General features: G+C 48.2%; 8 protein-coding genes across 8 annotated transcripts; 4 read left to right on the top strand and 4 right to left on the bottom strand.

Moving 5' to 3' along the window:
* Positions 1-5139, bottom strand: ALT_7215 (cutinase transcription factor 1 alpha; the record flags this gene model as incomplete). The annotated part of the gene is made up of 6 exons (XM_033557246.2): positions 1-331; positions 381-721; positions 774-1235; positions 1304-1358; positions 3281-3399; positions 3466-5139. 6 exons carry the CDS (start codon positions 5137-5139, stop codon positions 1-3), a joined length of 2982 nt encoding a protein of 993 aa, XP_033413137.2.
* A 3272-nt stretch (positions 5140-8411) lies between these two features.
* Positions 8412-9497, top strand: ALT_7214 (DUF3632 domain-containing protein; the record flags this gene model as incomplete). The annotated part of the gene is made up of 1 exon (XM_033557248.2): positions 8412-9497. The coding sequence occupies one exon, from the start codon at positions 8412-8414 to the stop codon at positions 9495-9497; it is 1086 nt and encodes a 361-aa protein (XP_033413139.2).
* A 1731-nt stretch (positions 9498-11228) lies between these two features.
* ALT_7213 (WW domain-containing oxidoreductase) lies at positions 11229-12236 on the bottom strand (the record flags this gene model as incomplete). Its single annotated transcript, XM_033557249.1, has 1 exon — positions 11229-12236. One exon carries the CDS (start codon positions 12234-12236, stop codon positions 11229-11231), a length of 1008 nt encoding a protein of 335 aa, XP_033413140.1.
* Positions 12237-13400: 1164 nt separating this feature from the next.
* ALT_7212 (alpha/beta hydrolase) lies at positions 13401-14214 on the top strand (the record flags this gene model as incomplete). Its single annotated transcript, XM_033557250.2, has 2 exons — positions 13401-13814; positions 13873-14214. 2 exons carry the CDS (start codon positions 13401-13403, stop codon positions 14212-14214), a joined length of 756 nt encoding a protein of 251 aa, XP_033413141.2.
* Positions 14215-17077: 2863 nt separating this feature from the next.
* ALT_7211 (zinc-binding alcohol dehydrogenase family protein) lies at positions 17078-18269 on the bottom strand (the record flags this gene model as incomplete). Its single annotated transcript, XM_033557252.2, has 3 exons — positions 17078-18019; positions 18079-18098; positions 18152-18269. 3 exons carry the CDS (start codon positions 18267-18269, stop codon positions 17078-17080), a joined length of 1080 nt encoding a protein of 359 aa, XP_033413143.2.
* A 681-nt stretch (positions 18270-18950) lies between these two features.
* On the top strand, positions 18951-20413 carry ALT_7210 (epoxide hydrolase family protein; the record flags this gene model as incomplete). Its single annotated transcript, XM_033557253.2, has 5 exons — positions 18951-19234; positions 19286-19826; positions 19886-19961; positions 20016-20270; positions 20322-20413. The coding sequence occupies 5 exons, from the start codon at positions 18951-18953 to the stop codon at positions 20411-20413; spliced, it is 1248 nt and encodes a 415-aa protein (XP_033413144.2).
* Positions 20414-21983: 1570 nt separating this feature from the next.
* On the bottom strand, positions 21984-22667 carry ALT_7209 (uncharacterized protein; the record flags this gene model as incomplete). The annotated part of the gene is made up of 4 exons (XM_033557254.1): positions 21984-22183; positions 22238-22385; positions 22505-22578; positions 22622-22667. 4 exons carry the CDS (start codon positions 22665-22667, stop codon positions 21984-21986), a joined length of 468 nt encoding a protein of 155 aa, XP_033413145.1.
* An 830-nt stretch (positions 22668-23497) lies between these two features.
* ALT_7208 (SUMO protease ULP1) lies at positions 23498-26677 on the top strand (the record flags this gene model as incomplete). Its single annotated transcript, XM_033557255.2, has 1 exon — positions 23498-26677. One exon carries the CDS (start codon positions 23498-23500, stop codon positions 26675-26677), a length of 3180 nt encoding a protein of 1059 aa, XP_033413146.2.
* Between the last annotated feature and the right edge of the window lie 416 nt (positions 26678-27093).

Below are 27093 nucleotides of genomic sequence, written 5' to 3'. Positions count from 1 at the left end.
TTATGCTTTGTCGTATTCAGATATCAAGTCATTCATGTTCAACGCTGCTTCCATAAACTCCATCTCCTCCATCCCATGCTCCGTGTAGAAGCGAAGGAAGCTCCGACGCCTGAACAAAGATTCAAAGTGCTCCATGGTCATCCGTAGCTCATTTACAATAGATGTAAAGTTTCCTGTGGATGTAACGGAAATTTCATATCCAGCAGTCGGAACGGTGCAGGCGTAAAAATGAGGGTTAGCAGGCATCCACTCCATGAAGGCTGGGTTGCTTTTGTCTCTGACGTCTCGAGTGAATTGTGTAAGTGTGTCATGGAACCCATAATTGCCACGGCTTCTTGTTGTTAGTTGAATATATTGCTTGGGTTTACGCAAGGACTTACAAGGCCGCATTGTAAGCAAGGCACCGACCAGTATCGTGGGAATGGATACCCACCATCGTCCAGACTCTATTTCGAGAGAGTTCCTGGGCTACTTGCGCCATTGTCAAATCTGCCATATTCGTATGTCCCTGGCTGCCATATACCGGTATCATTGCTGAGGTTAAGAAGTGCATCCGCGGCGTTGGGACCATATGTTCAATAAGCTGCATCAGATCCACATCTCTGTGGCTTGGAAAACGCAATGAGGTCGTTGCGCCTAGAATAGTATCCGCTACTATCCGACTGTAGCGTACGAAGGAATGATCCATCTTCAGTTGATTTATGATTTTGTCGTCCATAGCCTACCACACATTAACGAAATTATTTTTCAAAGCAATCGCTAGGCAGAAATACTCGGTAGCTGAACAAGGTCGCCAAATCCGTAAATTCAGTCAGATAATGTAGTGTTAGAGTGGTATTATAGGGTCTAATCATGCATCCATCAGGGGAGGAATACGTCGGCATTATGGCATAAGTCGCTCGCGATGCCTCCGGATACTCTTCAGCGAGTCGGCCCAAGAGTCGACTGGCCATGCCACCTCCAGTGCCAGAAGCGATGCTTTGCGTCATCTGGAAGCCCTGGAGGTTGTCGCAGTCTTCGACCTCAAGGCGGACAATATCGATAATTTTCTCCACCATGTCGCCTCCTTCTGCACTGTAGAATCCTTTCGCCCAATAGTTAGAGAAGCTGTGCTGACCGAATATCTGTCTCTTCCGGCTGAATGCTTTTGTTATGGGTCTACAGTCAATGAGATTCGCCGTAATCGGACAAGAGTCGGTGAGTATTGCTCGTGGGACATAGAGGTTATTCTCGGTCTATCGCTCAGTGTCATATGAAATGCTTCCAGCAGAAAAGATGGAAAGAAGTAACATTGGAAACGCACCTTCTTGAAGTAAACTCCCATTCGTTCAGACTGTATGTCAGTCGTTGTCGTGAGACTACAATACAAGCTGTCAGGAAACTAGAGTAGCCGCTCAGCAACATAGGTGGCAGAATATACCAGCCTGATTGATTGACCCCATGCTCTGTTAAAAGGCCCTTCCTGAGTAACAGTGAGAAAAGCCTTGAGGTTCCATGCTAATGCGGGCTTACCAGAAATTGAGGCCCAGATCAATTCCCTAAACTCCAATCAGCCATGATGTGCTTGAAGAGTGACTGGAAGCCTACCCAATGCCCGACGTGTAAATTTATCTAGCAAGAGACATTAGTAGAGGACAGAGTATCGGATGGGGAGGGCTACAATTTCTTTTGAATTGCTCATAGTGAGACAGAAGGAGGGAAATTCTGTTCCAGCATGAAAAGCATTATATGAAGTCAAAAAGTTATCTTGGATAATAGAACAGTTGGTCCCAAAATGGGCGACGGTATTAGTTATTATTGACGGAATAGATTACCGCTTACCGAATGGAGAAATTTGGCCATTCTCTCAACCCCTTCCAGGATAGATGATTCGGCGAAGACGACGAGGATACCACTGACAATCTATGGAATCATGATTGCCGATTCAATCTGAGTGATGCAGAATCATTTCGAATGTAACTACCTTCATACTCGGGATATAAATATGGCTTATTTAGTCGGTCGTTGAAAAGAATCAGACCTTCATTTGATTTCAATCTTGCATACATATTAGTCATATCTAAACTTTAAGTAACTAACTACTAGCGTAGTCGAATTCAAAAGTCGATTTGGACCTGTAACAATGCAGCAAATTCAGAATAGAACATTTGCGTGGACGAGCTCAGCAAGACGCTGACGAAAAATATCGATACACTCGTCGACATAAGGCTCATACGTTACCAGTGACGACATGGAGTATAACTTCTAATACTGCCTACAGTTCTGTGCATGCCTCTTGATATCGCTGTCGGAGAAAAGTGTCTTTAATGGCGCCAGTGTGTTTAGGAAAGGGCCATCTATGACCATAGATGACATATATTACTTTAGGGTCGCGGAAACTGTAACAGATTGGGCCGCAGCGCACGATCAGGCCTGCGTAATACAAATCAGGCCAACTTCGCCTTGAGAATGGGTGAACGAAAGCACAATACCATAGACTTTGTGCAAATTCTGGTTCCGGTGCTGGAAATCTCCAGCACGAAGATACAGATCCTACCATATGTACCAAATAAGACGCCACTATCATGCTGGCTGAACCAGGGAGGCTCAATTAACCCGGCAGGATTCGTTGACAAAGACGGAACCCGCTATGCCATTTTCGAGTTGAACAGTAATAGCATTAGCCATGGTGGTGACTGTAACAACAGTATCACACCTCTGATGCCCACCCCAATCCTTCTACAGAGAGTAAGAGATGTTGGCTGTACACTAATTAGGGACGATATCCCAGTCCTTGACGGTGATGATAGTGGTGGACATCTGGTTGAAGCCCCTAACCTTATCCTGCATGGTGACATATACTTCCTTTTCTACTCAACCCATTGCTTCATGAAGATTGAGCATGATGTACATTGGGCGACCTCGAAATCGATCACAGGCCCATACGTCAAGTCTGGCCAAAAGTTATTCAAGTCTGGCGACTATGCACTAACCTCACCTGGCGGAGGGACTGTCTATGGATGTGGTGATAAGATGCTCTTCCATGGAATCTGTGAGCCCAATAGACGATGTACATATGCTGCGAACATTGCCATTGATGGTGATCAGGTTATAGACATGAAGCGAAAGAGGAGTGCTACGAGAATATCTAGCCCTCATTCAACTTTCGATTCACCTGATTCATGCTTGGCTTTGATAGTGAAAATTCGGGTTGCTGGCATCATAAATTACCCCGAAGAACTTAAACCTAGGCATTTCTTTTTAGCAATAATTCCTCATATTGTGAACGATATACCCCTACCAGTCGTTCATATTCAACGTCATTGGCGCAGGCTGCCCTTGAGTCACGGCCCAACCATCCAGGCTTGGTCCGTCCGGCATTTCCACATCAAAATCGGGAAGCGATGTTGTATGTGGCCCCTAGTAAGCGTCAGTTTATATGCGCCCAGCTTTTAGCCCAGAGACTTGTCGAGGTCAATTTGCTACCTGCCCATGCACGCCCTGTCCCACGCTGTAGGGCGCCATTTGGGATATGGTGTTATGCTCTTCTCTCAATCCGCCATTCTGCTTCATGATTGCGCTTTGTATGTGCGGTTGCAACCATCCATATGACGCCAGTTGGCTGGGGCTGGGAAAAACAAGGTTAGGGCATATTCTTTCTTCGTCTTTCGAGAGATCTTGCCCCTTGCCCTGTTGCTCCGGTCGAGACAGGCTGTGATGCTTTTCAGGCTCCTTAGCCCCAAAAGTTTGCACTCCGTCTTCGGGCATATTGTTGCGGATAATCGGCTCAAACAGAGTATATGCCATCTTGCCTGTCAGCCACACATGAGACACAGCCTTCAAAGCTGACATGCAGCTGCGTAGCTTGTCTGTGACATCTTGGCGAATTGTCGAAACTGATGTGTGTATCTCATTGACGTGCGTGATCAGCGCTGAGAATAAACTATAAACAATGGACGGTGGACAATATCGAAGCTGACCGGAAACCGCCAGGCTCTCGATAATAGAGGTGATCATCGCTGCCGCCTGGGAAGAAACTCTTCTCGAATGAGCAGAGTCGCCTCGGGGTACTGGTACTCGGTGAAGCAGACAAAGCGTTGTATAGTAGTTGCAGTGCAAGATCGCAGACCAGAAGTGATGTCGTGGCGCCTCCCAGTAGACAATTTGGGGACAGTTACTGAGCCAATCTGCCAAGGATATATCGTTGCGGGCTGCTGTTGAATGAACAGCGGGCCTTTGTTGCTCTTTGGGGCCCGCTGGGTAGTGTTGGTCCAGAATATGGCCCATAATAACACATAGCTTGACATACTGAAGGAAAAATTGCACATGCACCGAATCCGATGCAAGCCCGTTGGACCTGTCCACGCCATCCGCGTTATCCTCGACAAAATCGTCTTCTGTCACCATTTCTACGTCGCAATTCTGAAGGTCGATATAGGTAGGCCACCCAAAGGCGACAGCGATGGACCGATCCACAGTGAACAGGGTCCACCATATTCTTTTCCAAAGTCTCTTATCTGACTTGCTGAGATATGACTGGTCAACGGTCCGGTGCATCCCGCAGCCTTGGGCAATTATTCCCGCGACCCGGCTCCAGTAGAAGGCATTCTTAGTAACGTCCTTAGGGTCTTCCCAATACAACCCCATCAGCAATACAGACTGTATAATAGCAACACGATCATCCTCATAATTCGCATCGTAAAGAGCCTTGGCGCGCTTATAGAGGATTTGTGCATCTGGGACAACCGATCCGTTGGTAGACGCTAAATCCGTATCGCAGAATCGCGAGCCAGCTAGCAAGACGGCGTGAAGAAGCAGTAGCGACGGTTGGTTCTTAGGATTTCGGTACTGCCTCATGAAGCGGGCGCGGTTGATGACCGGTAGCATAGGGTGCACACACTTGAAATAGGTATCGATAATAGCGTCGCAGAGGGAACGCGGTGGAAGAATGAATGCACCCCGTTGGTGCAGGATGTTCATCTCGACCTTGTCCAGCTTAAACTGCCTGGTCCTGCGTCTCTCAGTATTCTCGGGATGCAGATAGTGTACGTCGTTGCCGCCCTGACGGCCCTGGATCAGGAACGTAACGTTACCTGACTCGCCTTGGTATACAACCCGGCCGGCGTCGGTGATGGGGGCACGAGTAAATTTTGGCCTCATAACCAAACGTACAAGAGTGCCGTTGTCGTCTTCTTCTGTTAAAGCTAGGGCTTCTGTTTGTGACGTTGAAGGGATGCCTTCAGTGGTATGATATAATGGACAATCCCACAGAGGGCAGGAAATTGAGTTATTCGAGGCCTGCTGGTGCGATCGATGGTCTACCCCAACATGGCAATCCCTACTGGCAGAAAAGGTGCGTTAGCATCACTACTGGAGTTAAGGCTCTGTTGCCGAGGCTTGGAGAGCAGCATTAGTGTGGAGATCACCTATATGAGTCCCCCTTAACATGGCCGGTGGTATCCCGGGATTTCCTTTGTTTTGGTGTTGGAATACAGCACCGGACCTGGAAGGCCTTGCAGTTGGTGCAGGGTACACCAAGATTGACAACATCACAACGGACCTAGATGATCATGCTGTTAACAGGTCTGTTTATGCAAATCAGTCACAGAAGATATACAATACTTTTCGTGCACGACAAGTCTGGTAGGACGCGCCAATGTCAGCACTAAGGATCTAACATCAAAAGACAGAAGGCTGGTGAATGCCTTGACTTCGCAGCTTGCGATAGCTACATCAAGGCAAGGGGTGAGTGGTCAGTAGATACATGCCTCACATGCTCGTGATGCTCGTTGTCTATATATAATGCACAGCTTGTTAGTGTCTGAACTCTCATCCAAAGGGTTTCTAGATGGTCATACCTCTTAGAGCCCATTGTGTTGGTTGACTTGGTCATCGCTGTGAGGCTTTCGCGGCTCAACTACTGACTGCCAACTGCTAAGCCTGTAGCGCTACTAGGTCGTCACCTAAGCTTTCGGGTGGACTGAAGGCGTGAGTAAAGAAAGGTGCAATAGATCAGACTGCTCCCCACACTGCACATGTATTAAAGTAACGAGGAGTCTGACAAACTGACATGTTGCCATGTGCCCAAACAGGCGGGCGGCATCTGACAAATCACATATACCTTTGTGCTACTCAAGCTGTCATCAGGCTCCTACGAGATGGTTGGAGGGAGACATTCGGTAAATGAGGGGTGCGCTAGGTATTCACAAACAGAGAGCGCTTGTACTGGCCCTCCTTGCGGTGGACTGAGAGGGAGTATACTGAGGTTTGATGGGGCCTTCCAGAGCTGATAGAGGGGTTTCCGAGGCAAGAGGGACAATGTCCAGAAAGGAGATTCGCCAGTCGGATCAGGGTTTCCCATTATGTCAAGTGTGGGTGCCCCGCACAGATTCAGAAATAGATTTCAATCACAGAAAGGTCGCTTTCTATGCACCAGCCTCGGCACTCAAGACCGAGCCTTACATTTTATTGGATAATCATTCCCCGCAGGAGGCAGAGACAACCGAGCCGGGTTCATTTAACCAGAGGCACCGGAAAGAAAATCAAAGGAGAGAAATGTAGAAGCCTTAGCTGGGCTGTGGCTTTTTGTTGAGACATGGGGCGGTAACTTGCCGCGTACATAGATATGGGTTATATGGTTATACTAAGTGATCCACTTTCCCTTGTATTTTGTCATGTGTTACCTTATACTGATTTGGTATTCATGGCATCACAGTACGGTTGTCGTAGCACCTATGGGTATTTCAAACTACCCCATCAAACTTGTTCTTTCTTCAAGCTTTTGATCCGAGATTGGTTCTGTTTGACCCTATCCTCTTATTCCATTCGCCTACCAGAGTTACTAGCCTATACTGTTCCAACTTTACAGGGGCGTGACATTGATGTACAAGATGTGAGTCGGGAAGCACATTGTGTTCTTATTAGGTGACTAACTTCAAATGTAGCTGACTACATCTGGACGCTAGCCCAAAGGACAAGGGAAAATAGTAACAGGTTTCACCCATTTACACTAGGAGGAGTGGTAATAAGGTGGGCTGGTAAGAGGTGGTTAAACCATGGCTGTTGGGAGACAGTATCACATGGGGTAATGGAATAATCCCTTTTCACAGGTGAAAGTGGAATAAACACAGGCTACAGCAAGGCTCCAAGTTCGTCTAAGAAGTGGCACATTATCATCGAAGAAATCATGTATTTGCGCAGTTGTTGTACGCCGCATATCGTCTGCAAAGTTGGATTGTTTACCACAGCCTCCTAGGCTTGGTATGGATTCGTACTTTGGCCTAAAACCCACTCGCGAGGGGAGGTTAGCGTAAGTGAAATTATCCATCCATCCATCCATCCATAATATCCAGGCAAGGGATAGTGTTGTTCCAGTAGTAGAGAGCAATCCGTCCATAAAGTCTATCTGTCTGATAACTTCTACTGCCTCCACCCCGAAGATGTAGAAAACAGCAGTTATTCCTAATCCAATGAGAGCCCAACACCATAGAATAAGCCTAAGTATCTCCACATAGAATGCTATTGGTTCATCAGTGCAAGATGAATGTAGAGCAGATTAAACTTTATTAAACGTGCCTGCTTGACTATCTAGCCTGACATCTTCTGAAGGCCAGTAACTGACAAAGAGTAATTATGTAGAAATAGTGATATGGTAACCTTAACATTCTAGCTATTTCTGCCTTATATTGCCTACTTATTATCCGTCAGCCCCACCATCTCTAGGGAGTCTTTCCAGAGCTAAGCCTCTTTCTCAGCATCATACACATGCCCTGCAAACCCTACACCGGCAATCTCATGATTGTTGTACTTTAAAAAGGGGAAGGGTGATCAAACCATACTTCATCCTAAGTTGGTAAATACTAGCATGCTTTGTATTTCTGCTCATCTCTTTTACCAACACTGTGCAGGGGATGATGATGTCATAGCTGATTTGAGCATTTTCGCGCGGCGGTTTGATGATTGTAATGTGTGGTAGTGAAGGATGATCTCCTCTCTTATATGATTTAAACTACTCCTCTATAAGTAAATCCACTCAGACCGCGCTACACTGAATTCGGTCAGGGAAAGACCCATCTTTTCTGATGTATTTCTGGTAGATCACTAAAATTACCGTCACATCCAATGTAATTTTTCAGAGGCTGCAGGATGGCTCCACTTGCTGGGTGATTGACAAGAGACAAAGAAGACCGCGCTCAAACAGCACATGCACAAGCCCAAGGGTTCAATACTAACCGGACTATCACCCTGTCAGAGCCCTGTCTGACCAGCAACATAATCCGTACATTGCTGCCTAGGAGTTTCCCTGAGAGAAATCCCTCATCTTCTCCCTTCCCATTCACCCTCCCCGGTTCTAGCAGGTGGCACTTCTCTTTCATTCATACTGATAACTGCAACCAAATCAATCCATCAGTCAACACCATCAACACCTCATAATGCATAATCTCCGTGATTCGCTGCTCAGCCCTTCGCCACGAGGCACCCCTCACCTCACCACATCAGAAGCTTTTCGGATAGACCAAGAGGACACCCGTCAGTGCACCGCTCGGGGAGAATTCAAGGAGATTCGGAGCGCGGCCTTCAGTAACCGAATCTGGATCATCACCTCCCGATACTGCGAGCTTGGAGATGGTGTGGATTCCCTTGAAAAGTACATTCATTCCATGTGGTATATGTACTACCAGCTCGGTCGGAATATCTCGTACGAAACGCCCGACCATGAGGGTCTTGTCCTCGACATCGTCCGCATTCAAGGAATGGGACCGCTCACTCGGCCCGTACGAGGAAATTACGGTGCTGATATCGCACGAACTGCCGAAGGCACACTGTGGAATGATCTGCCCTTCTTGGCCACTGACATGACCAACTTCTGGAACAGCGACTTCCCGACGATGTCGGGTACACACCGACTCAACTTTGCGACTTTCCTGGCCAAACTGGCCTCAACCCGCGTCGGCAAGGATAGGTTGTGCCAGATTGCCCTCATTCTATTCCGCAATCTGTTTGAGGAGAGTCAGGGACTTTGCAGCGGGGAGGAGTCGGATGATGAAGATCCAAAGCGAAGCATGCATCAGCTTGAAATTTTTCACTTGTTGCCAGCTGCCGTGGCTTGGCTCTGCCATACAGGCCACAATCTTATTCTGCTCTCAGAGGTCTATTGGAACGAATGCCCCAGTACCGTCAGTAAGGGTGGCGAGATGTTCACTGAGTCAGAGCTTGGGCAGCGATCACCCACTGGATTCTCGCCATGGAGATACATATACTGGCTCAAGCGACTCCATGAAATCCAGGAGGAGGCCAAAGAGGCCAAAGAGGAACTCTTAGAAGAGTACGCCACCGATGCCATTGACTACATGCTCAGCAAACTCGAGCAACGAAACTCTGAAATTTTCAGGGCATACCAGAACGGTGGAGATGCCTTGCATCAGGAAAAACATCTGCTTTGCCTGAAGATTCTTTTGAAGAGTGAAGCTACGGAGAATAAAGACTTGAAGGATGACTCGAAGGATGGCGTAAAATAAGTAAGACGCGAAGGAAGGCCCCAAAGCAGATGTTAAGGAAGATGACAATCAAATCTCTCTCCTTCTTTCTTAGCTTCTCTCCTACTTTAGTTTCCGAGTTCAATGTTACTCTTCTCTCCTAATGCAGCCCTCCGCATATCTGCTCTATCTTTCAAGGTGTACAAATAAGATACGATTACACTATTTACATGATTCAGGTGAAATACATATGTCTGGAGTTCTGGTAATTGTCGAACTTCTGGATTGTTCAAACTGTCAGAGACAATCCCTCGGGTCAGATTCTTGGAAAACATGGTAGGTAGCTACTAGAGCATCAGGCCACTAGCATAACTCAGCAATAAATAGATGGCTAGGATATTCTCTGAATGACAGAGATGCTCAAAATACCAGGTAGTTAATGAGTAATTTGTTGATAAGCAAAATATCTAGCTAGATACTAAACGAGTGTGGTCGTAGCAAAAATCACAGAAAAGCGAGATACAGGGGATGCACATCACATATGTATCCACCCAACATACACTCAATATTGCTTGTTCCTAGCCCTTCTTGAGGTGAATTGCAGTTGTTGAGAATCATGCGGCGTCTCACACTTCCTGGTAAGAAGAATGACCAGGAACAGCCATTTAAAATAGTTTTATCAATGGCGGAAGTCACACTTGACCTTTCTGTTATAGGAGTCATATGTGCACTCGATATCGGCCAGTTGTGCGGCTAGTAGTTGCCGGCATAAAGACTTTCTGAACCCACTGTAGTCCAGTTTGATCAGTTGTCCATCCATTAGCACTGACTTCAATCCGCCAGTCAGGTGGTATGGCTGAAACTTTATGCCAGCCTTCAGTATGGACTTTTCCTTTGAAGATAATACATGGTTTGCTAAAGTGTACCGAGATCCCTTGTTCCAAATTCGTGGGGGTTTAAGTGAAAATACACAAAGAGTCCCTGACTTAGGCCCGAACAAACCGGTAACAGTATGCCAAACAAACAAACAAGAAGCGGACTATCCGCAGTACGGTTCCAGATATCAACTCGAAATTAATCATATCACGACCTACGGACGCCGCATAGTATACCCTTCCTCCTTTAATTGCACAAGGCGCTGCTTTTGCTCAAATATTGGTCTAAGACCAGCAAACACTGCTTATTTGAACTAATACAAGCGGGAAAATTACATACAAGGGTGGCTTATGCTTCAGATCATCGCTCGTTCTGTCGGAGGACGGTTCTCTGCGATCCTCTCATACCGAATCTCGCTCATGTCAAGCGTTTGATATTCCCCATGCACGGCCAACTCGACAACCCGGCGCCCGCAGGCTAGAGCCTATTGGCTCCCCTGGCCAGAAAAGCCCACGCAGAAACTGACCTCATTAAGTTCGGACCGAATCCAGAAATGGAAAGTTGCACAGTTTGCACAGAAAAACAGTTCAGTATTAGTTCAGTGGTTGATATCCCGTCTATAAGAATAAAAATGATGCGTCCAGGACGGTAGGGCGTAAAGAAGGAGACTATAAGAATCTCTAGAATTAAATGGCAGTTAATACAAGAACTTTCATGGCCAAATGTTGAGACACTTCATCAGCGCAAGATGAAATAGAGCGGATTGAACTTTATCAAATATGCCTAGTTGACTATCTAGCCTGACATCTTCTGAAGGCTAGTAACTAACAAAGAGTAGTTATGTAGAAACAGTGATATAGTAACCTTAACATTCCTACTATTTCTGTCTTATGTTGCCTACTCATCATCTGTCAGCCCTACCATCTCTAGGGAGTCTTTCCAGAGCTGAGCCTCTTTCTCAGCATCATATGCATGCCTAGCAAACCCTACACCAGCAATCTCATGATTGTCGTTGCCCTGTGTGGTTTTCCCGCACTCAGCAAGATATTCTCCACCCTTCTTCTCCCATTCTTGGCCAATCGCAGCCCACACCGTCGTTGCAGCCCCCTGCTCTGGCGATTTCATCATTTTATACATCTTTTCGTCTTTGGAGAACGCCTCCACTGTTGCAGGGTCCATGTGCTGCATAAGTGCAGTATATATCATGCCAGGATGGACGCTGGTAGCGTGGAGTCCTCGCGAACCGTAGCGCCGCTCGATCTCGTTGGCCATATAGATATTGGCGGTCTTTGATTGTCCGTATGAAACCCAGTCGTTGTATTCAGTCTTCTCAAAATTGTAGTTGCCTGATTCATTGATCGAGGCTACATGATGGGCAGAAGAAGAAACGTTGACGACTCGAGACGAGAATTCAGGGCTAGCGCTGGCAAGGAGAGCTGGCTTCAAGAGCTGAAAGAGGAGGAAATGGGCGAGGTGGTTGACTCCAAACTGCATTTCAAAGCCGTCTTTGGTATACTCCAACTTGGGCAGGGCCATGATGCCGGCGTTGTTGACTAGGATGTTGACTTGACCGTTCGACTTTTGGAGAATGGCTTTCGCGGCAGCACGCACGCTGCTCAAGGAAGTATTGTCCATCTCAACGAGTTCAACACGCTCCGGTTCGAGGATGCCGTCCAGAGCAGACTTGGCTTTAACCAGATCTCGTGCTGTCAGGAATAGCCTTGCTCCGGTTAAAGAGAGAGCGCGAGCTGTCTCAATCCCTATTCCCGACGAAGTGCCTGTGATGACGATCACCTTCCCGACTAGCTTGCCCTCGACTGCTTCATCCTTGATAATCTGGAGAGCCGTTGGCCGAGCGTCACCGGGGCCAGCAGGGTTCGAATGAGCTTCTGCGTAGCGGGACATCGTGGTTGAATAGAATCTTTGGCAGGTTGAAACTGGGAAATGATCTGAATGAAAATGGTCTTGATGAGTTTAGGATTCAGCTTCTGGGAGCATCAGAGAACTATTTATCTTTTTTCGGCTTCAAACTTCTATCCCCAAGTTCACAGAATCTTGCTTCGCATTTCTAAGCACTCGGCTTTAGCCCCTAAAGTCCAGGACGCCGTCGACGAGAGTGATAATCAGAACATGTTTGTATTTCAAAGCAACGGACTTCTGAAGATCACGTCAGAGAAACTAAGTTTTTGTTGTCTTTCCATAGTTCAGAACTTCAGATCCTGACCTAGTTTGATGACCTTTTTGCCATTTCCGGCCTAGCAGCTAAATACGCAGTACCCACTGTGGATGAGAGTGATACTTAGAATGTGTTTGTATTTCAAAGCACCGGACTTCTGAAGATTATATTAGGCAGATTAGGTTTTCGTCGTCTTTCCATAGTTCAGATCTCTGACCTAGTGTGATGACACTTTTTGCTGTTTCCAGCCTAGCGCATCCCAGCTAAATTCGCGGACCCGCCTTCCAGGGTTGTAGTTGACTAGTTGCTGTAGGCTCGATGACATTTTCTCCTCTTTCGGCCTAGCTCGCGGGACTAGTTAGCCTTAATAAAAGGTTCGGACTTAACTAGCGCCAACCTTGATATCTCTTCGGAATCGCCATATGTATCACAGCTTACAGGGCCAAATTTCCTAGTGATAAATAGCGGAATCCTTGAGTTACTTCCATGCTAAAATACATTATAGGTTCCCTGCTAAAGAATGTTAGTTACGCGTGGCTAACTGGTTACAGTGAGGACGTCTTATTATAAGGTATCCACAATAAATAGAATATAGACCCATTTTACTGGTATCCTTTTTTCCAGCGGAGAATCGGCTCGACGTCAACCTGATCGGTAATTAGAAGGAGGGCATCGGTGTGATTAGTGAACTCATTTGTTATGTTCAAAAGCCCGGAGAGGAGGCGTCGAATGGGTATGAGAAACCCTTGGCTTTATGCATTACACAACAGTCAGGCTTCCTCATCATATAACTCATATAAGGCGCATTTCGCCTTTTGTGTCTCAGTTGTCTAGATCCTGCCACTGGTCGGCCTCGACGACACATGTCATCTACAAGCATCCTAACTACGAAGATGTCTCTCCCGAAACCAACCATTCTTCTTATTCCCGGAGCCTGGCATCGGGGTAGCACTTTTGAACCAGTAGCAGCACTCCTACGGACACAGGGATATCCCGTGGAAACAATCACACTATTGTCCGTTGGTGGTCCAACATCAACGACAGTCGCCGATGATGCCGCCTACATCCAGAAAAGATATTTAGACGAGCTGATCTCCCAAGGGAAAGAAGTGGTTGTGGTCATGCACTCTTACGGCGGTATTCCTGGCACAGAATCCGTCCAGGGCCGCACACGCCGAGACATAGCTGCACAGGGTAAGAAGGGTGGAGTAGTGGCTCTCGTATACATGGCAGCGTTTCTCATCTCTGCGGGCCAATCGGTCGATTCGTTTCTTCCCGGCGGAGCAGCTTCAATCATGACCTTTGAAGTAAGTTAGGCTGGTGGTTCCATTGACTGGAGGATAACTGATATTTCGAAATTAATAGGGCGAGAAGTCATACTGCATCGACCCGATTCCCAAGTTCTATAATGATCTTGACGAAGACACGGCTAAAAAGTATGCTACTGAATTGGTTTATCACGCTAAACCGAGCTTCTTTACCCCACTCAACTATGAGGCTTATCGTGATGTGCCGACTACGTATCTCTTTTGTGAGAAAGACGCATGTTTTCCTTTGGCTGTGCAGCAGGCTATGGCAGCTATGCCCGGTGATGGGGTAGTGCGGACACGTACTTGTGCTGGAAGCCACTCAGCCATGCTCAGTATGCCAGAGGTTGTTGCTGATGTGATACAGACCGCCGCGAGTGACGCAGAGATTGTTAACTAGATTTAAAATTGATTAGAGATTAGTGGGCTTCTTCCCATCCTTGATAGGGACGCAGCTGGCTTAAGTTTTTATCAATAGTCTGTTGTCATTGGAGAGGATAGTGTGACATAAAACACCCAAGGCTTTCACTTTCAAACTACACCTTCAGCTTTTGCAGAGTGTATATTTCAATTTCCGCCATATGACATTAAAAAAAGGTAGATTCTGTTATTCAGAACTTTGCCTCCCCTGCCTTCTCTACACTCAACCCTGCGGACGGGATAGGCAGCGACCCAGACTGTGCTGCAAGGCGGGCGACGTTTTCTCCCCGCACCTTTGAATGACTGTTGACGCTGGGAACTATGTAGAGACAGACATTAGTCTTGAGCAATCTGATTGTGGAAACCGAAGGGTATGAAGGCAGGCACCGCAGCTCCAGCACTTTTCTCTTCTCTCCCCTCTCGCGTCTCAGACTCTCAGTATTCGCCGCGGAACGCGCTCTTCCCCAAAAGTCTAGACTCTTGTCGCAGGCTGTATTAGGTTGTAACTTGTGTGGCCTTGTGTGGATCCGGAATCCAGTAAACCGCATTATGAATGCGGACCCGAGAGGCGGGTGTTCGTGTTGGGGTTCTCCCTTTCCCTTCATGTTTAACGCCTGATGACCCCAAACATAACCGTGGAGTACATTACAGTGTGGGCGATATGTTGCGGTGAACTTAATATCAACCCTTGATTATGGTATACTTTATTTGTACTTGCTATCGTCTGCCGTACCACGGCCGAAACGGGCTTCGGTGCGGGAGCCATTTACGATTACAAATCGTGCCCGCCTGATATCAACTTAGTTAGCTCTCACGACAGCGACGAAAACGTCGTCACCATCATTGCGAAGAGTACTAGCATCCGCCTCAAGTAAACATGCAGCAATCCAGGAGAAATACCATGACCAGTACAAATGCTTCGTCTACGGAATGAACATCGAAGCGTACTACTAAGGTGCCTGTTTCCGAGGTAGGTTTGAGACGATTCAGACATGTCTACTTGGCCGGCGGGATTCTGAGAGATTATAGCACCGAAGGCTACAATTACGACTGGCACAGCGAGCCTATCGCTACCGCAAGGAGGCAGCAGCCTTGTTCTTGCAGCATCGACTTGAATATCTGCAGACACAGATTCAGAACCTAAATCGGATGTTCGAAGCATACAACCATCAAATAGAAAGGTCCGGTTTATTATCTTTTGACGTGGCTGTCGAAAGGAAGCTGCAACAATTACGCTCGCAGTTTCTTGTAATTTCTGCTGCTGCAAATTCAAGTAACGAGGACAGCAGTGCAATTCAATTGGATGACATTGCATTGACTATGGCCCAAGCGAGGAAACAGCGGGAGCATTCGCAGCAGTTAGAGGATGATCTTGAGTCGTCCACATCAAGACCGGTCAATGGTGGTCTCTATTTAGCTCGTCCGATCCCCTCGTTTAACAGTGCCGACTGCCAAGAAGACAACCCATGAGGTAAAACATCAGCCTAGAGTTATTCGTCCTTATCGACACCTACCCTGCATATTGTCAACCGTTTAGAATCAGTGCCATGCGCTGTAGATGACAGTGCTTTCCTTAATATTCTGTGTCGCTCACATCTTCTATCTTCTTCCACTGCCCCTTTTCGCGAGACGTCTTTTGAATGCCGGTTGCATCGAGCCTGTCTGAAAAATGGATATAACTTGTTGGTAGATCCGACCTCTGATCCAGACAATGTGAGCCGGGTGTTCAGGCTCCCATTGACTCTGTCCACCCGGGATTCCATAGTCCAACAGGTGAAAGGGCTTCTGGAAGGTGGCTTAGACGAAGCCCTAGAGCTATGGGATATGCCTTTCTTCTTGCTAGGGGGCGCGGGGACTCACTATCCTCGAAGGGATCAAACAGGAAAACCTATCCTTCCTCTGAATGCCTTGCCGATAAGTAAACTCGCTGGTGCTTTTGTACATCAAAGAAAGGAGCCACTGCCCTTCCAGAACGACCATGACCTTCTGGCCGACCTTGGCCTCAATGGGGAGTGGCTAGATTCTCATGATGTGGAAGGTTATCTCAAGGAGAAAGGTATCTCCTTGAGTGCGGATACTGCATTTTGCAGAGTTCCCGCACGTAGTTCCTCAACAACATTCCGGCCTTCCGACATAACAGATGCCAATGCTCAACACGGCATTGGCATAGACGAATCAGCCCTGGGATATATGCTTCCTCATCATGCGGATTTTATGGAACCACAGTCGAGAGGATGGGGAGCAGGCATACAGGTACTTTTCCGTTTACCACCATTCACCAACGTTTGAATAACTGACCAATCTCGAAAACCGGCGCAGGATGTAGATCTTCTTCGAAATTATACCGATCCAAGCGGCTCTTGGGTCCTGGATGTGGGACTATTCATTGACCGTATGCACTTAGTGAACCCAGATTGGTTGCTATTACCCTCTGACAAGAACAGATCTTATTCAGTCCGGCATTTGCCTCGGTCGCTGCCCTGCGTTTCGCCGAGAAGACGTCGAGCATACATTCCGCCTTGCATTGAGTAGAAACTTTTTGGACTCTTCGATGTGATGGTGTTTATATTCACATAAATAAGCCTGTGCCCACAGGATGTGCGCATATCAAGCTTTGTTGTATACCTACCAGACTCCGGCTAGTCTGTGCTGACGGGCTAATTCGGACCATTCATCCGTCACTATAAAATACTAGTTGTTCTCAATGCTTGCCGCGTGAACCTGGCGCTACTTGGAATGGATTCATTGCATGTGACAGTTTGACGTTTCTGAATCTTATGATACCAAGCTCGACGTGCGATGTCAAACGTGCTACCTGATACACAAGGTTGCGAAAGCATATATCATTCGAGAATGGAGTCCCTATGATGGGGATGCACATGAGTCTTAGTTACCGCTCTACCGTCACGGTAGTCGTCCAGTAGGTTGTTAACTTTCAGCGCGTCAAGTCCGTCAATAACTTCAAAGTCTAACGGCCTCAGCTCGCCATTTTCGATCCAGCCTGGCAACTCCCCCCAGAACTTGGCAGCCAGCTCTTGGTGCAGGTCGCTAACTCCGAGAACTTGGTTTTTCTTGAAGCCAGCGGTCTTTGTAGCTGCAATTGCAGGATCAGCCTCTCCACGCACCAATGTTGCCAAAGACCCTTTCTTCCTGGTCGACAGAAGTGAGAGCGCCAGCCGGTGGCTGACACCACCCGAGTAAGCACCGTTGACCGTGTCAAAGGCGTACGACAATTCATCGCCAACTATCGCACGGATCTGATCTTCCACATCCGCTGCCTCCCGATCTATGATATGAGTAGCACCAAAGTCGCGGAGTGATTGGCCCCCATCGCTGCGGACCTTGGCTGTTGCAATGATCTTCCCAAAGCCTGCGAGACGAGAGAACTGGAGGGCAAACTTCCCACTATTAGAGCCACCTCCAATAATGACAATCGCTTCATTCGCGTAGTCCAAATCATGGCCCAGGAACTTTGGTGCTAATCCCAATCCCGACGAACTGAATAGAGCGATAAAACTCGCAATGGCATTGACGGGGAATGTCGCTGCCTGGTCAAAGCTAATATGGTGTGGTATGGGAGCAGCAAAGTTTGCGTCGAGGATGCAGAACTGCTGCAAGCCAGCTTGGTCAGGGCCACCCGACAGGATATTAGACTGGCCAACGATGCGATCTCCAACGGAGAATCTTTGGACGTCTGGTCCTATCTTCTCGACAATACCGCTGATGTCATTTGCTAGGATCGCATGAGGCAAGTACTTCTCCACAAGTACACCTCGATCTCGACCCTACAACGGATTAGAATTCGACAAAATGTCAATTGTTCGACAAGTCTTCTCCACGATACCTTTTGGTCATGAGGATTGACTATGAGCTGTTAGCTTTTCTTTCCTACAAATATATGCATCAACGGGCCATACTTCCGGCTGCAATGATCCTCACAAGAACTTGATTCCCTTTTGGCTCAGGGATAGGTCGCCTGCCTAGTACCAGTGGCCTTTGGACCTCTTCGAGGAACAATGCTTGTTGTGTGTCCATTTCGTATAAAGACCTTGCTTGTCCCGGTGGGTTGTAGAAGGGAATTGAAAATATCAAAGAAAGTAGACAGAGGATGAACAGACAACCCATTGATCTAAGGCGAACAGCATACATAACTAGGTAGATAATCCTTAATCAGCCGAAAATGTGGGTATTTCTAATCAGGCCTCTTGACCTCGGCCAAGAACCGACATGATCGCTCATCTTCGTAGTGGAATCTCATTCCATCGCGAACTCTGGTAGCTGCTTTGATTACCTAGTCAAGGTCTAACAGGATCAACCACTGGTTGGGACAGTGCTAATGTTTGGCGAGACCTCCCACTCCTAGCCTCGGCTGATCTGCTCATCACTCATCGACGAATCTCGCCGAGTCAGTCCCTTCTACTTGGGACTCTCTCCGATATGACCACTATGTCCGATCGGACAAAACGAACATGTAATGGGAAGGTGCTTGAGAAAAGCAGAGTTTTCAGTCGCTTATTCATGGCTTCAATTTGTAATCATCGCTCATCAGCCCGTGTATTCATCAGCTTTCCATCTTGGGCTGGATTTGTGCCAATTTTTTGAAAGATCGGCTGTGAGACAGCGCATCGAACAGTATAAGAAGTAGCTCCATAGCGCGCGTAGGCGAGGAATTTGAGGGCATAGAAGCCATTGACTGCCATAATTTGCCCGTCAAGTATGATCGAGTTTTGCTTCCAACTACTGGCTGCAAGCTGCATGCATATCGTTGTACATGCAGCCTCTCGGGCGAACGATCCATTCAATGTACGCCCTTTTCATATTGAATTATCGGCTAGGATACCGCGAATGCTCGATCAGATCCAAAACACTCGGCTTCCTGAATGGTTTCCTTATTCCGGTGTTGACTCTTCCTTCGGGATAGACCTGGATGTCCTGAAAGCGTTGCGACGAGAATGGGTGACTGATTTCAACTGGAAAACAGAACAAGATTCGATGAACCAGTTTGTATAGACACCTTGATAAACAATCTCTTTTTCTGACATGACAGGTAGGTTCAATCACTACAAAACGCCAATTGAAAATCTAAGCATTCACTTCGTCTACGAGAAGTCCCCTGCGCCGAACGCCATACCGCTGCTTCTGGTCCATGGCTGGCCAGGATCATTTCTGGAATTCGCTCCGATCATCGATCAGTTGACCAAGGAAGCAACGACCTCTACAGGAAAAACTGTGTCGTTTGATGTTATTATACCGTCCCTCCCTGGTTTTGCTTTCTCATCCCCTCCTCCGCCCAGCTGGACGATTACAGATACAGCTCGTATATTAAACACGCTGATGGTAGATGTCCTGGGATATGAAACCTATGCAATACACGGAACGGACTGGGGTAGCGCTGTTTCCTATAATATGTACGACACATTTAACGCAACTATCGGTGCGGCACATTTTGTGTTCCTGCCCTTCTATCCGCAGACCCCAGGGGAACTTACTGCTGGGAATATCACACTCTCCAAAGCGGAGCAGGCCGAAGAGCAGAATGCGATGAACTGGGCTAACACGGGTGACGGGTACTTTATTGAACAAAGTACGAAGGTAAGGAAGATTCACATCGTTGTAAGTTGGGAATGTACACTGATTCCCGCTTATTGCAGTCTAATACGGTCGGCCTGGCACTTCATGATAATCCAGTAGGGCAACTGGCTTGGCTTGGAGAGAAATTCATGAACTGTGAGTGCACTCTCTTCACAACAACTGGCCGCCATTAATCCAATTATCGCGAAGGGTCCGATCCAAATGCCGGAACAGGGCCTTCCGTACTCAACCACAATGAGATTCTCCGCAGCGTGTCTTTATACTACCTCACTGGAACGTTCGCCTCGTCTGTTTTGATATATTCTCAGAACCCGAACACCTGGAAAACAGAGTACAGCAAAGCACGTAACGACGCACCGCTACTGTTTAGTTCATTCAAGTATAATGTTGGCTTTTGGCCCGCAAGGCTCGTTTCGAAGCTTGGAAACTTGGTGCTCTATAGAAGTTAGTATGCGCGGATTATCCTTCGAAAGATTCGCCTCTAACACGTATTAGACCACGATTTCGGAGGCCACTTCCCTGGTTTGGATAACCCGCCTGCTTTGCTGGAAGATCTTCGAGAGATTGGGTCTTTCTGGAGTAGATGAGTCTCTGAGACGATGGAATGCTTCCCTCATGTTAAGATTCCATGTCGACTCGACGTTTTATAAATCCTTTCTTAAGACATGGAAGGTTGGTTACCGTAAATTTAAAGAATGAGAGGGAGACTAATGTAGTAATATAGCTTGCGGTTGCTATCTTTGACTTTTTCATATTGTCTACATTTTTCCTTCTCTGTTCTTGCTGTTTCCTGTTGATTTTCACTGCTTTCCAGAATGAAATATAATATTGATTGAATAATTGACCTCGGAGTAAGATCTCACAAGCATTTAAGAGCGAACTCGTCGCTTATCAAGTATCTTGGAGGACTCGATGTTATACTCACACTCTCTGTCGCGTTAGCTACGGTAGCACGACTTTTAGCATGCAGGATCCTGTGTCTCCAGCAGGCTAAAACAATTATTTGCTAGGCATTGGCGTAGTCTGCGCTTCCGACGTACAGGTGAGCGACAGGCCCTGATCGTCGGAGCCCGTGGTCAGCCGTATGTACAAGATGTTGCGATCTGACCACTCTTATGTATCCATTGGACTCCTTGATTTTACTCCTTTTACATCACCTTGATTTAACAAGATTCACGTTTAACTCACTTAAGACCCTCATTTCGCCGTCAATGCTGCATCCTTTCTTTCTCAAGAATTTCCACAGCTAGCTAATCTTGTTGTAAATCAGAGGAAGGTTGAATTGTTGTCAGTTCAGAGCGGGCACAAGAGGATACATACACAACATGAAGTCTAAGTTGATTTCCAACAGACTTGCTTTCTTGTATAGCCAGTACTGGAATTATTTCTGATGTTGCAGCGTCGTTCCTGGGTAGCAGCTTCCTCATATCACAGCAGAAGTAGATATCAGCTATAGTGGAAGTTACTTCGTTTGTCTCTCTTTGATACAGTTACTAAGGTTATACTGTCCTCTTTATTGCTATGCATGCCATAACCAGTTCCCAACAACGAGCCCTCCGCTCCCCATAATTGTCGATGCAACTAGAAAGAAAGCGGCCGAACTTCGTACGGTAATTGGTAGTGGACTTATTATAAATCAGTTTTCGACTGTACCGCACGGCCATCACGCCCTTATCTCTACCGACTTCTTGCCACGGTGTACGTTCTCTCATCTCCAGAATTCTACCAAATCGTAATACAAAAGAGTATTGACGAAGAAATTGGTATGATATGTGAAGTATCGACGTTAACCGGTCAAAAAGGAAGAATCTAGGTGTTTTTGTAGGGGTTTTTCCAATTTGTGATTACTATATGGTATAAAGTCTGATCCCGAGGGCACAATTGTGTCTTCCAGCCCTCACTCAGTTGTACAAAAACAGTTCAAGATGCTGTGTGTAGAGCTCCAGCACCTAAAAGAGATGCCCCTGTCCCGAGTCAGGGAAAATATGCAGCTCGGCCCGAGTGATCTTCTGCTGCAAAATGAAGCTGTTCGCTGTGGGTGTCATAATGTTCACCGGCCCTGGGAACCCAGAGAAGGTAATCTATCGACTCCCGCCAACCGGTAGCCCTCCTATCCCCGGTGTTCCAGTTTCTATCGGGGCTACAGCTGCGCAGATTCTAGTTATATCGACCGGACGCCGAAGGTGATGCAGAAACATCACCGCCAGTGACATTAGGAACAGAAGAGTCGGCAAGGATTAGGCCGGCAAGCTGCCACTCAGAGCCCAGGCTTGCCTCCGAGAGCGTCTTGCCGATCGAATAGTTAACTGCCAGCGCCTTTATGTTACTCGGACATGCAGTCAATTCTTCGAAGTTACCTGCGCGGACTCCTTTATGGACTAGAAACTAGAGAAGGCAGCCTCTCTAAAGACCTCTGCCGCCATTATTTGCACCCGGGTAGAGCAGACCCTGCAGGAAAAGCAGGCCGCAGCCGAGCGGGCCGATGTCCAGGTCCCGATTATCGATCCGCATCCGACCGCGGTGTCGCCCTGGCTGGAGCTTACCCGCTGGCCCGAATACCTGCGAGGTCAGAACCTGGCGGCCACAGCCCTATTAGACTTGCCTGCCTGATTCTACGACCGAGCCCCCTGCTCGAGCAGTTCACTGCTAGCATCTGGCGGCTGCTCGATCAGGCCTACCACGCGATCCAAAACAGCCGCATCAATGAATTCGATCAGATTCAGATTAATACTTTCTTCCGCCGGCCGAGAATCTGGAACCGGTCAATACAGATCCATCTCCGGCCGGCTACCTACCATCGATACCGCCAGGTCTGGCAGCGTCTAATCTCGGGGGTTGCATGAACGAGCTGGTCTTTATCAGGGCGCGCCCGACTACTCTGGTAAAAAATTGAAAGGCTACCCATCATCCAGAACGATCAAGGCGGGCTGTGGTTATGCACAAGGCAAATTTGGCAATAATTTGATGTATTGTATGCTAAGTATGCTAAGGGGCCCGGACAGCCTCCGCAACTGCCTAGATTCGAGACGGTCCATGGGTGACAATGAGAAGGTACCTCTACGAAGGTATAAAGCTGGTTGAATTGGAGTAGCAGGCCAGCATTGCATGAGTCTCGAAAGGGGCATTCTCATCAACCAGATCTTGGGCTTATGTGGAGGACGATCGTCGTACTTGTTGTGGACTACCACTGGACCATTCCACTTTTGGTTTAGCGCTGCTTCTGACGTAGAGCACATCACGTGATTTGACGCGCCCGCGACAGAGCTTCGTGAGAGCTTCCGCATCGGCGATAAATCTGAGTTTCTTATCAATCCCCTTCCTGTGCTACTGCCTGGTTCCTAATGAGAGATCATACTCAGTGCTCGCTGCAGATTTGCTTCTATTGATGCTTTCTGTAAAGTCGCACACTGATGTGTTCTTCGCCATGGCAACAATTTGAGCTATTAACAAAACACTGGGAGGTGCGCATGGTCAGTGAATGTCCACCTCTATGTTTTGACTCAACCCACCTCTTCACCCACCTTCCCTTCCTTCTCTCTCTTTTCGTCCTCTTTCTCATCTTCATTGCAGCATATCTACTTTTTATGCGTTCCTCACCAGCGTCCTTATTCACAGCTTTACCTCCGAACAGCCAGATCAACTTACAATCAGGTCTCACTTCCGACACCAAAATGGCTGGTGTCTTCGCGACTCAGCAGCTAGAGAAGGTCGACGAGGCCGAGAGAGACGCGCGTATGCTCCCTACTAATCACGCGCAATCGGAAATTGATAACATGTTACTCGATCCTATGGACACGAGTTCTATCAAGTCCTCACCTGCTCAGCAGCCAGAGACCAACGCTCACCCTGTTGGCTCCATTCCTCCGCAGAATCATGCTCAGTCTTACTCTCATCTCGGATCCTCTTTTGCCAATGCCGTACCCCGCTATGTCGCTACAATTGATGATCCCTATCCCTGGGGTCCTCTGCTCAATTCCCCCTTCGTCAGGCCTCGCTTTGCATTCTCCCCGAAGTCTAGAGCTGCAAGTCGCATGAAGTCCAATCCAGTCGCAGTCGCAAAGCCGTCGGTCAACAGAACCAAAGCAATATCTCTTGCCGCGCGAAATGGTTCTACCTTCGTCGGCCTCGATCACACTACGCGTCCCTTTTGGAATAACCGAGTTGTGAATGGTACCAGTCTTTTGACCGGTGGGGTCCCTTCCGTCGCTAATCGTGGTCTTGCATGGACCAACTTTCAAAAAGTTAACATGCCCTCTCAAGGTCAAGCTCCTCAGTCCGACCGCTCTGCGTCTCTACTGTCTGGATTCTCTTCTCTTCCTCGTAAGAGATCTATTGACGAAGGCGTTACGAGCAACCCCCCTCAGAAAGTCATTGACGACCCGAACAACATCCCTGTTGCCCCTTCCGCCAAATACCGTCGTGTGGACCAAAAGGGTTCCCGCTTGTCTCCTGTCCTGCCTGACGGGACCACCCTGGCTATGGCTGCTAGCCCTCAAAATGGAGAAGCCTGCGGCAAGGCCGATTCTGAACCTACAGCTACCGATAATAGCGATGGCAAACTGTCTATTCATACTGGAAACGCCAGCCCACCCGTTTCCTCGTCTCCCAAGCACAAAGCCATAGATTCTCTCATTTCTGAATCCAGAGGTCACGACATCATCTCTGAAAGCCAGGCGAATGTAGCACAGGCTACCACGCAACGTGCCGGAGGTAATTTCCCCGCCCATTCTCGCTTTTTTCCCTCTTCGTTCACCCATGGTTCCAAGCCCACTGAAGGTCCCATTCGTCCTTTTGAAGTCCGCGGTGTCATTCCCCAGTGGCACGATAGCTTCCCCCATGGTCCCATGCGTATTCCGGGCAGTTGGCCTGAGGAGTCTCACTTCGATTCGATTGCTGATGTCCGCAAAGGTTGTAACGACTCGCTTCAAGTCACACCTCTTTCTATCCCAACCGCTTTTAACGGTTCGGCCTCTCCGGAAAACCGAGACGGCCAGCAGACCACCGGGTCGTGGCAGGAGACATTCTACAATGCACGTAATAGTACTGTGGGCCGTGTAGTCAGAATGGCTTTCAGTTATGCTTGGTCAACTGTCACACGGCTCTTCAAACCAAGCGGCGTTTCGTCTCGTCGAACCGCTGCTGCTGTGTCAACTTCCCCGACTCGAGTGAACCTCCGTAACTTTCCAGAGCAGCAAAGACAGCAAATCAAGAGTCATCAATGGCGGAAGGAAAGAGGGTATCCTACTGTCGAACACTATCCATTTCCAGAATTGTCTCTTGATATTCCACTCTACCCAGCTGGCGCTGCTTCTCAGACCGAATCATTGGCAGAAGTTCGCCGTCCTTCCGTATCGAAGAAGCTTACTGGAACCCCGCGACAGCCTCGAAAGCGTATCGGGACATCTGGACCTCGTACCGTTTCGCTAGAGGGACAAGAGAAACATGGAAAGGAGAAGCGGGCCCGTGTTGAGTCGCTCAGTCCGCGGCTCAAACGACGCCTGCTTGCGGGCACCCGACTCAGTCGTTGGAGAAACGCTCGTCGTGAGCGCGCTCTGGCCCATGCACTTGAAACAGCCGAACATGATACAGTTCGGCCCCTGCAGCCGTCTGCCAAGGCATTGAGCATCAGTCACATTGAACCGAGACGCTCTACACTGATTCAGCCTCGAACTACTATTGAGCCAAAGTCAAAACCGAAACGCGTCCGGTTCCAAGAGCCTTTGACCGAAACTCCTACCCTCACAGCTCCAGCCCTCCTAACGGAGCTTGCCCCTCACCTCAACCCACCCTCCCCTGAAATTGACCGTGTTGTCCAACAGACAGAACAACAAATTATCGAAGAGAAAGAGAATGTGCCCCCAGCTCCCGAAGATGCCAAGAAAGTGAAACTTGCTGCGCGTGACGACGAACTCCGCACCAGACATGATGACTGGCTTCGTACCGAATTTCCATTTGGGCGGCCAGTTTCCGCAGTTAGGCTTTTCTATCCAGTTCAGAAGCCACTTCCACCAGGTCGTACAGAGTCTATTTACGCGGCTGAATGGAGAAAAATCGAAGAAGAACAAAAAGCGAAGCAAAAGCCTGTCCGAGTCAAACCAGAAGGCCCTGCCGTACGACCTCTCCCTCCTAAATGGGAAGCGAAGGTTTCGGAGATCAAGTCCATGCCGAGCAATCGTCAGATCGCCACTACCCTGTCCGGTGATCCTTTGACCAAGAGAGATCTTGCCACCTGCTACACTCCAATGGCGTGGCTGAACGACGAAATCATCAACTCATATCTTGCTCTGATCGTCGACTACTTGCGTCGTTCTCACGGAAACGCTGGGCGTCATGACAAGCCTCGATTCCACGCGTTTAACACGTTCTTCTTCTCAAACTTGCGCGACAAGGGCTACCAGTCGGTACGCCGCTGGGCAACTCGGGCCAAAATTGGGGGAGAGGCTTTACTGAACGTCGATACTGTGTTCATCCCCGTGCACAACAGTGCCCATTGGACACTGATCGTCGTCAGACCGGGAGAGAGAACCATCGAGCATTTCGATTCCCTCGGTTCCCTCTCCCGGCGCCACGTGGGACTGGTGCAAGGCTGGCTCCGGGCCGAGCTCGCCTCCCGTTATGTTGAGGAGGAGTGGACAGTACTCCCCTCCATCTCCCCTCAACAGGATAACGGGAGCGACTGCGGCGTCTTCCTCTTGTCGACCGCGAAGGCGGTGGCCATCGGTCTCGAGCCACTCTCTTACGGTGCTAAGGACATCGTCGTCCTGCGCCGTAAGATAGTGGCCGAGCTGATGAATGGAGGGCTGGAGGGTGATTTCGATCCCACCGGTGGGGGTGGAGAACCGCTGCTCTAAGCAGCAAAATTTGTTTCCCTTTTTTCCCTTTCTGTATGAGTATCTGTGTTTTGTTTTGGGTTAGGGCGTTGTCGTTTCAAGGGGAGAAAGGAAGACAGAAGAAGCACTTCGGTGCATGATGTATGATTACGGGCCGGTATAGACTGGCCGGACCGCCTCCCTCCAACGTTCGTTGCATGTTTCGGGGCGCTTGGGACAGGATGATGGGACGAAGGAATGGCCTGCATTGTATGATCTGGAGATACCAGCATGGCGTTTATGATTCTTGGGGTTTGGCGCATGTGTGCATTTTCCGCTTCTGATACCCCGTCAGTCGAAGCTTCGGCTCCTGACTTGAGCATGCTTTGTGGTTTAAGCTCGTTCTTCAGCGTCTCAGCCGCCGCTTGTTTATGTTTGTTGTACAGGATAGTACTGAA

The sequence above is a fragment of the Aspergillus lentulus genome (assembly GCF_001445615.1).
Source record: "Aspergillus lentulus DNA, contig: Alt12, strain: IFM 54703, whole genome shotgun sequence".
NCBI lineage: Eukaryota > Fungi > Ascomycota > Eurotiomycetes > Eurotiales > Aspergillaceae > Aspergillus > Aspergillus lentulus.
This window is presented reverse-complemented; position numbering and strand designations above follow the sequence as displayed.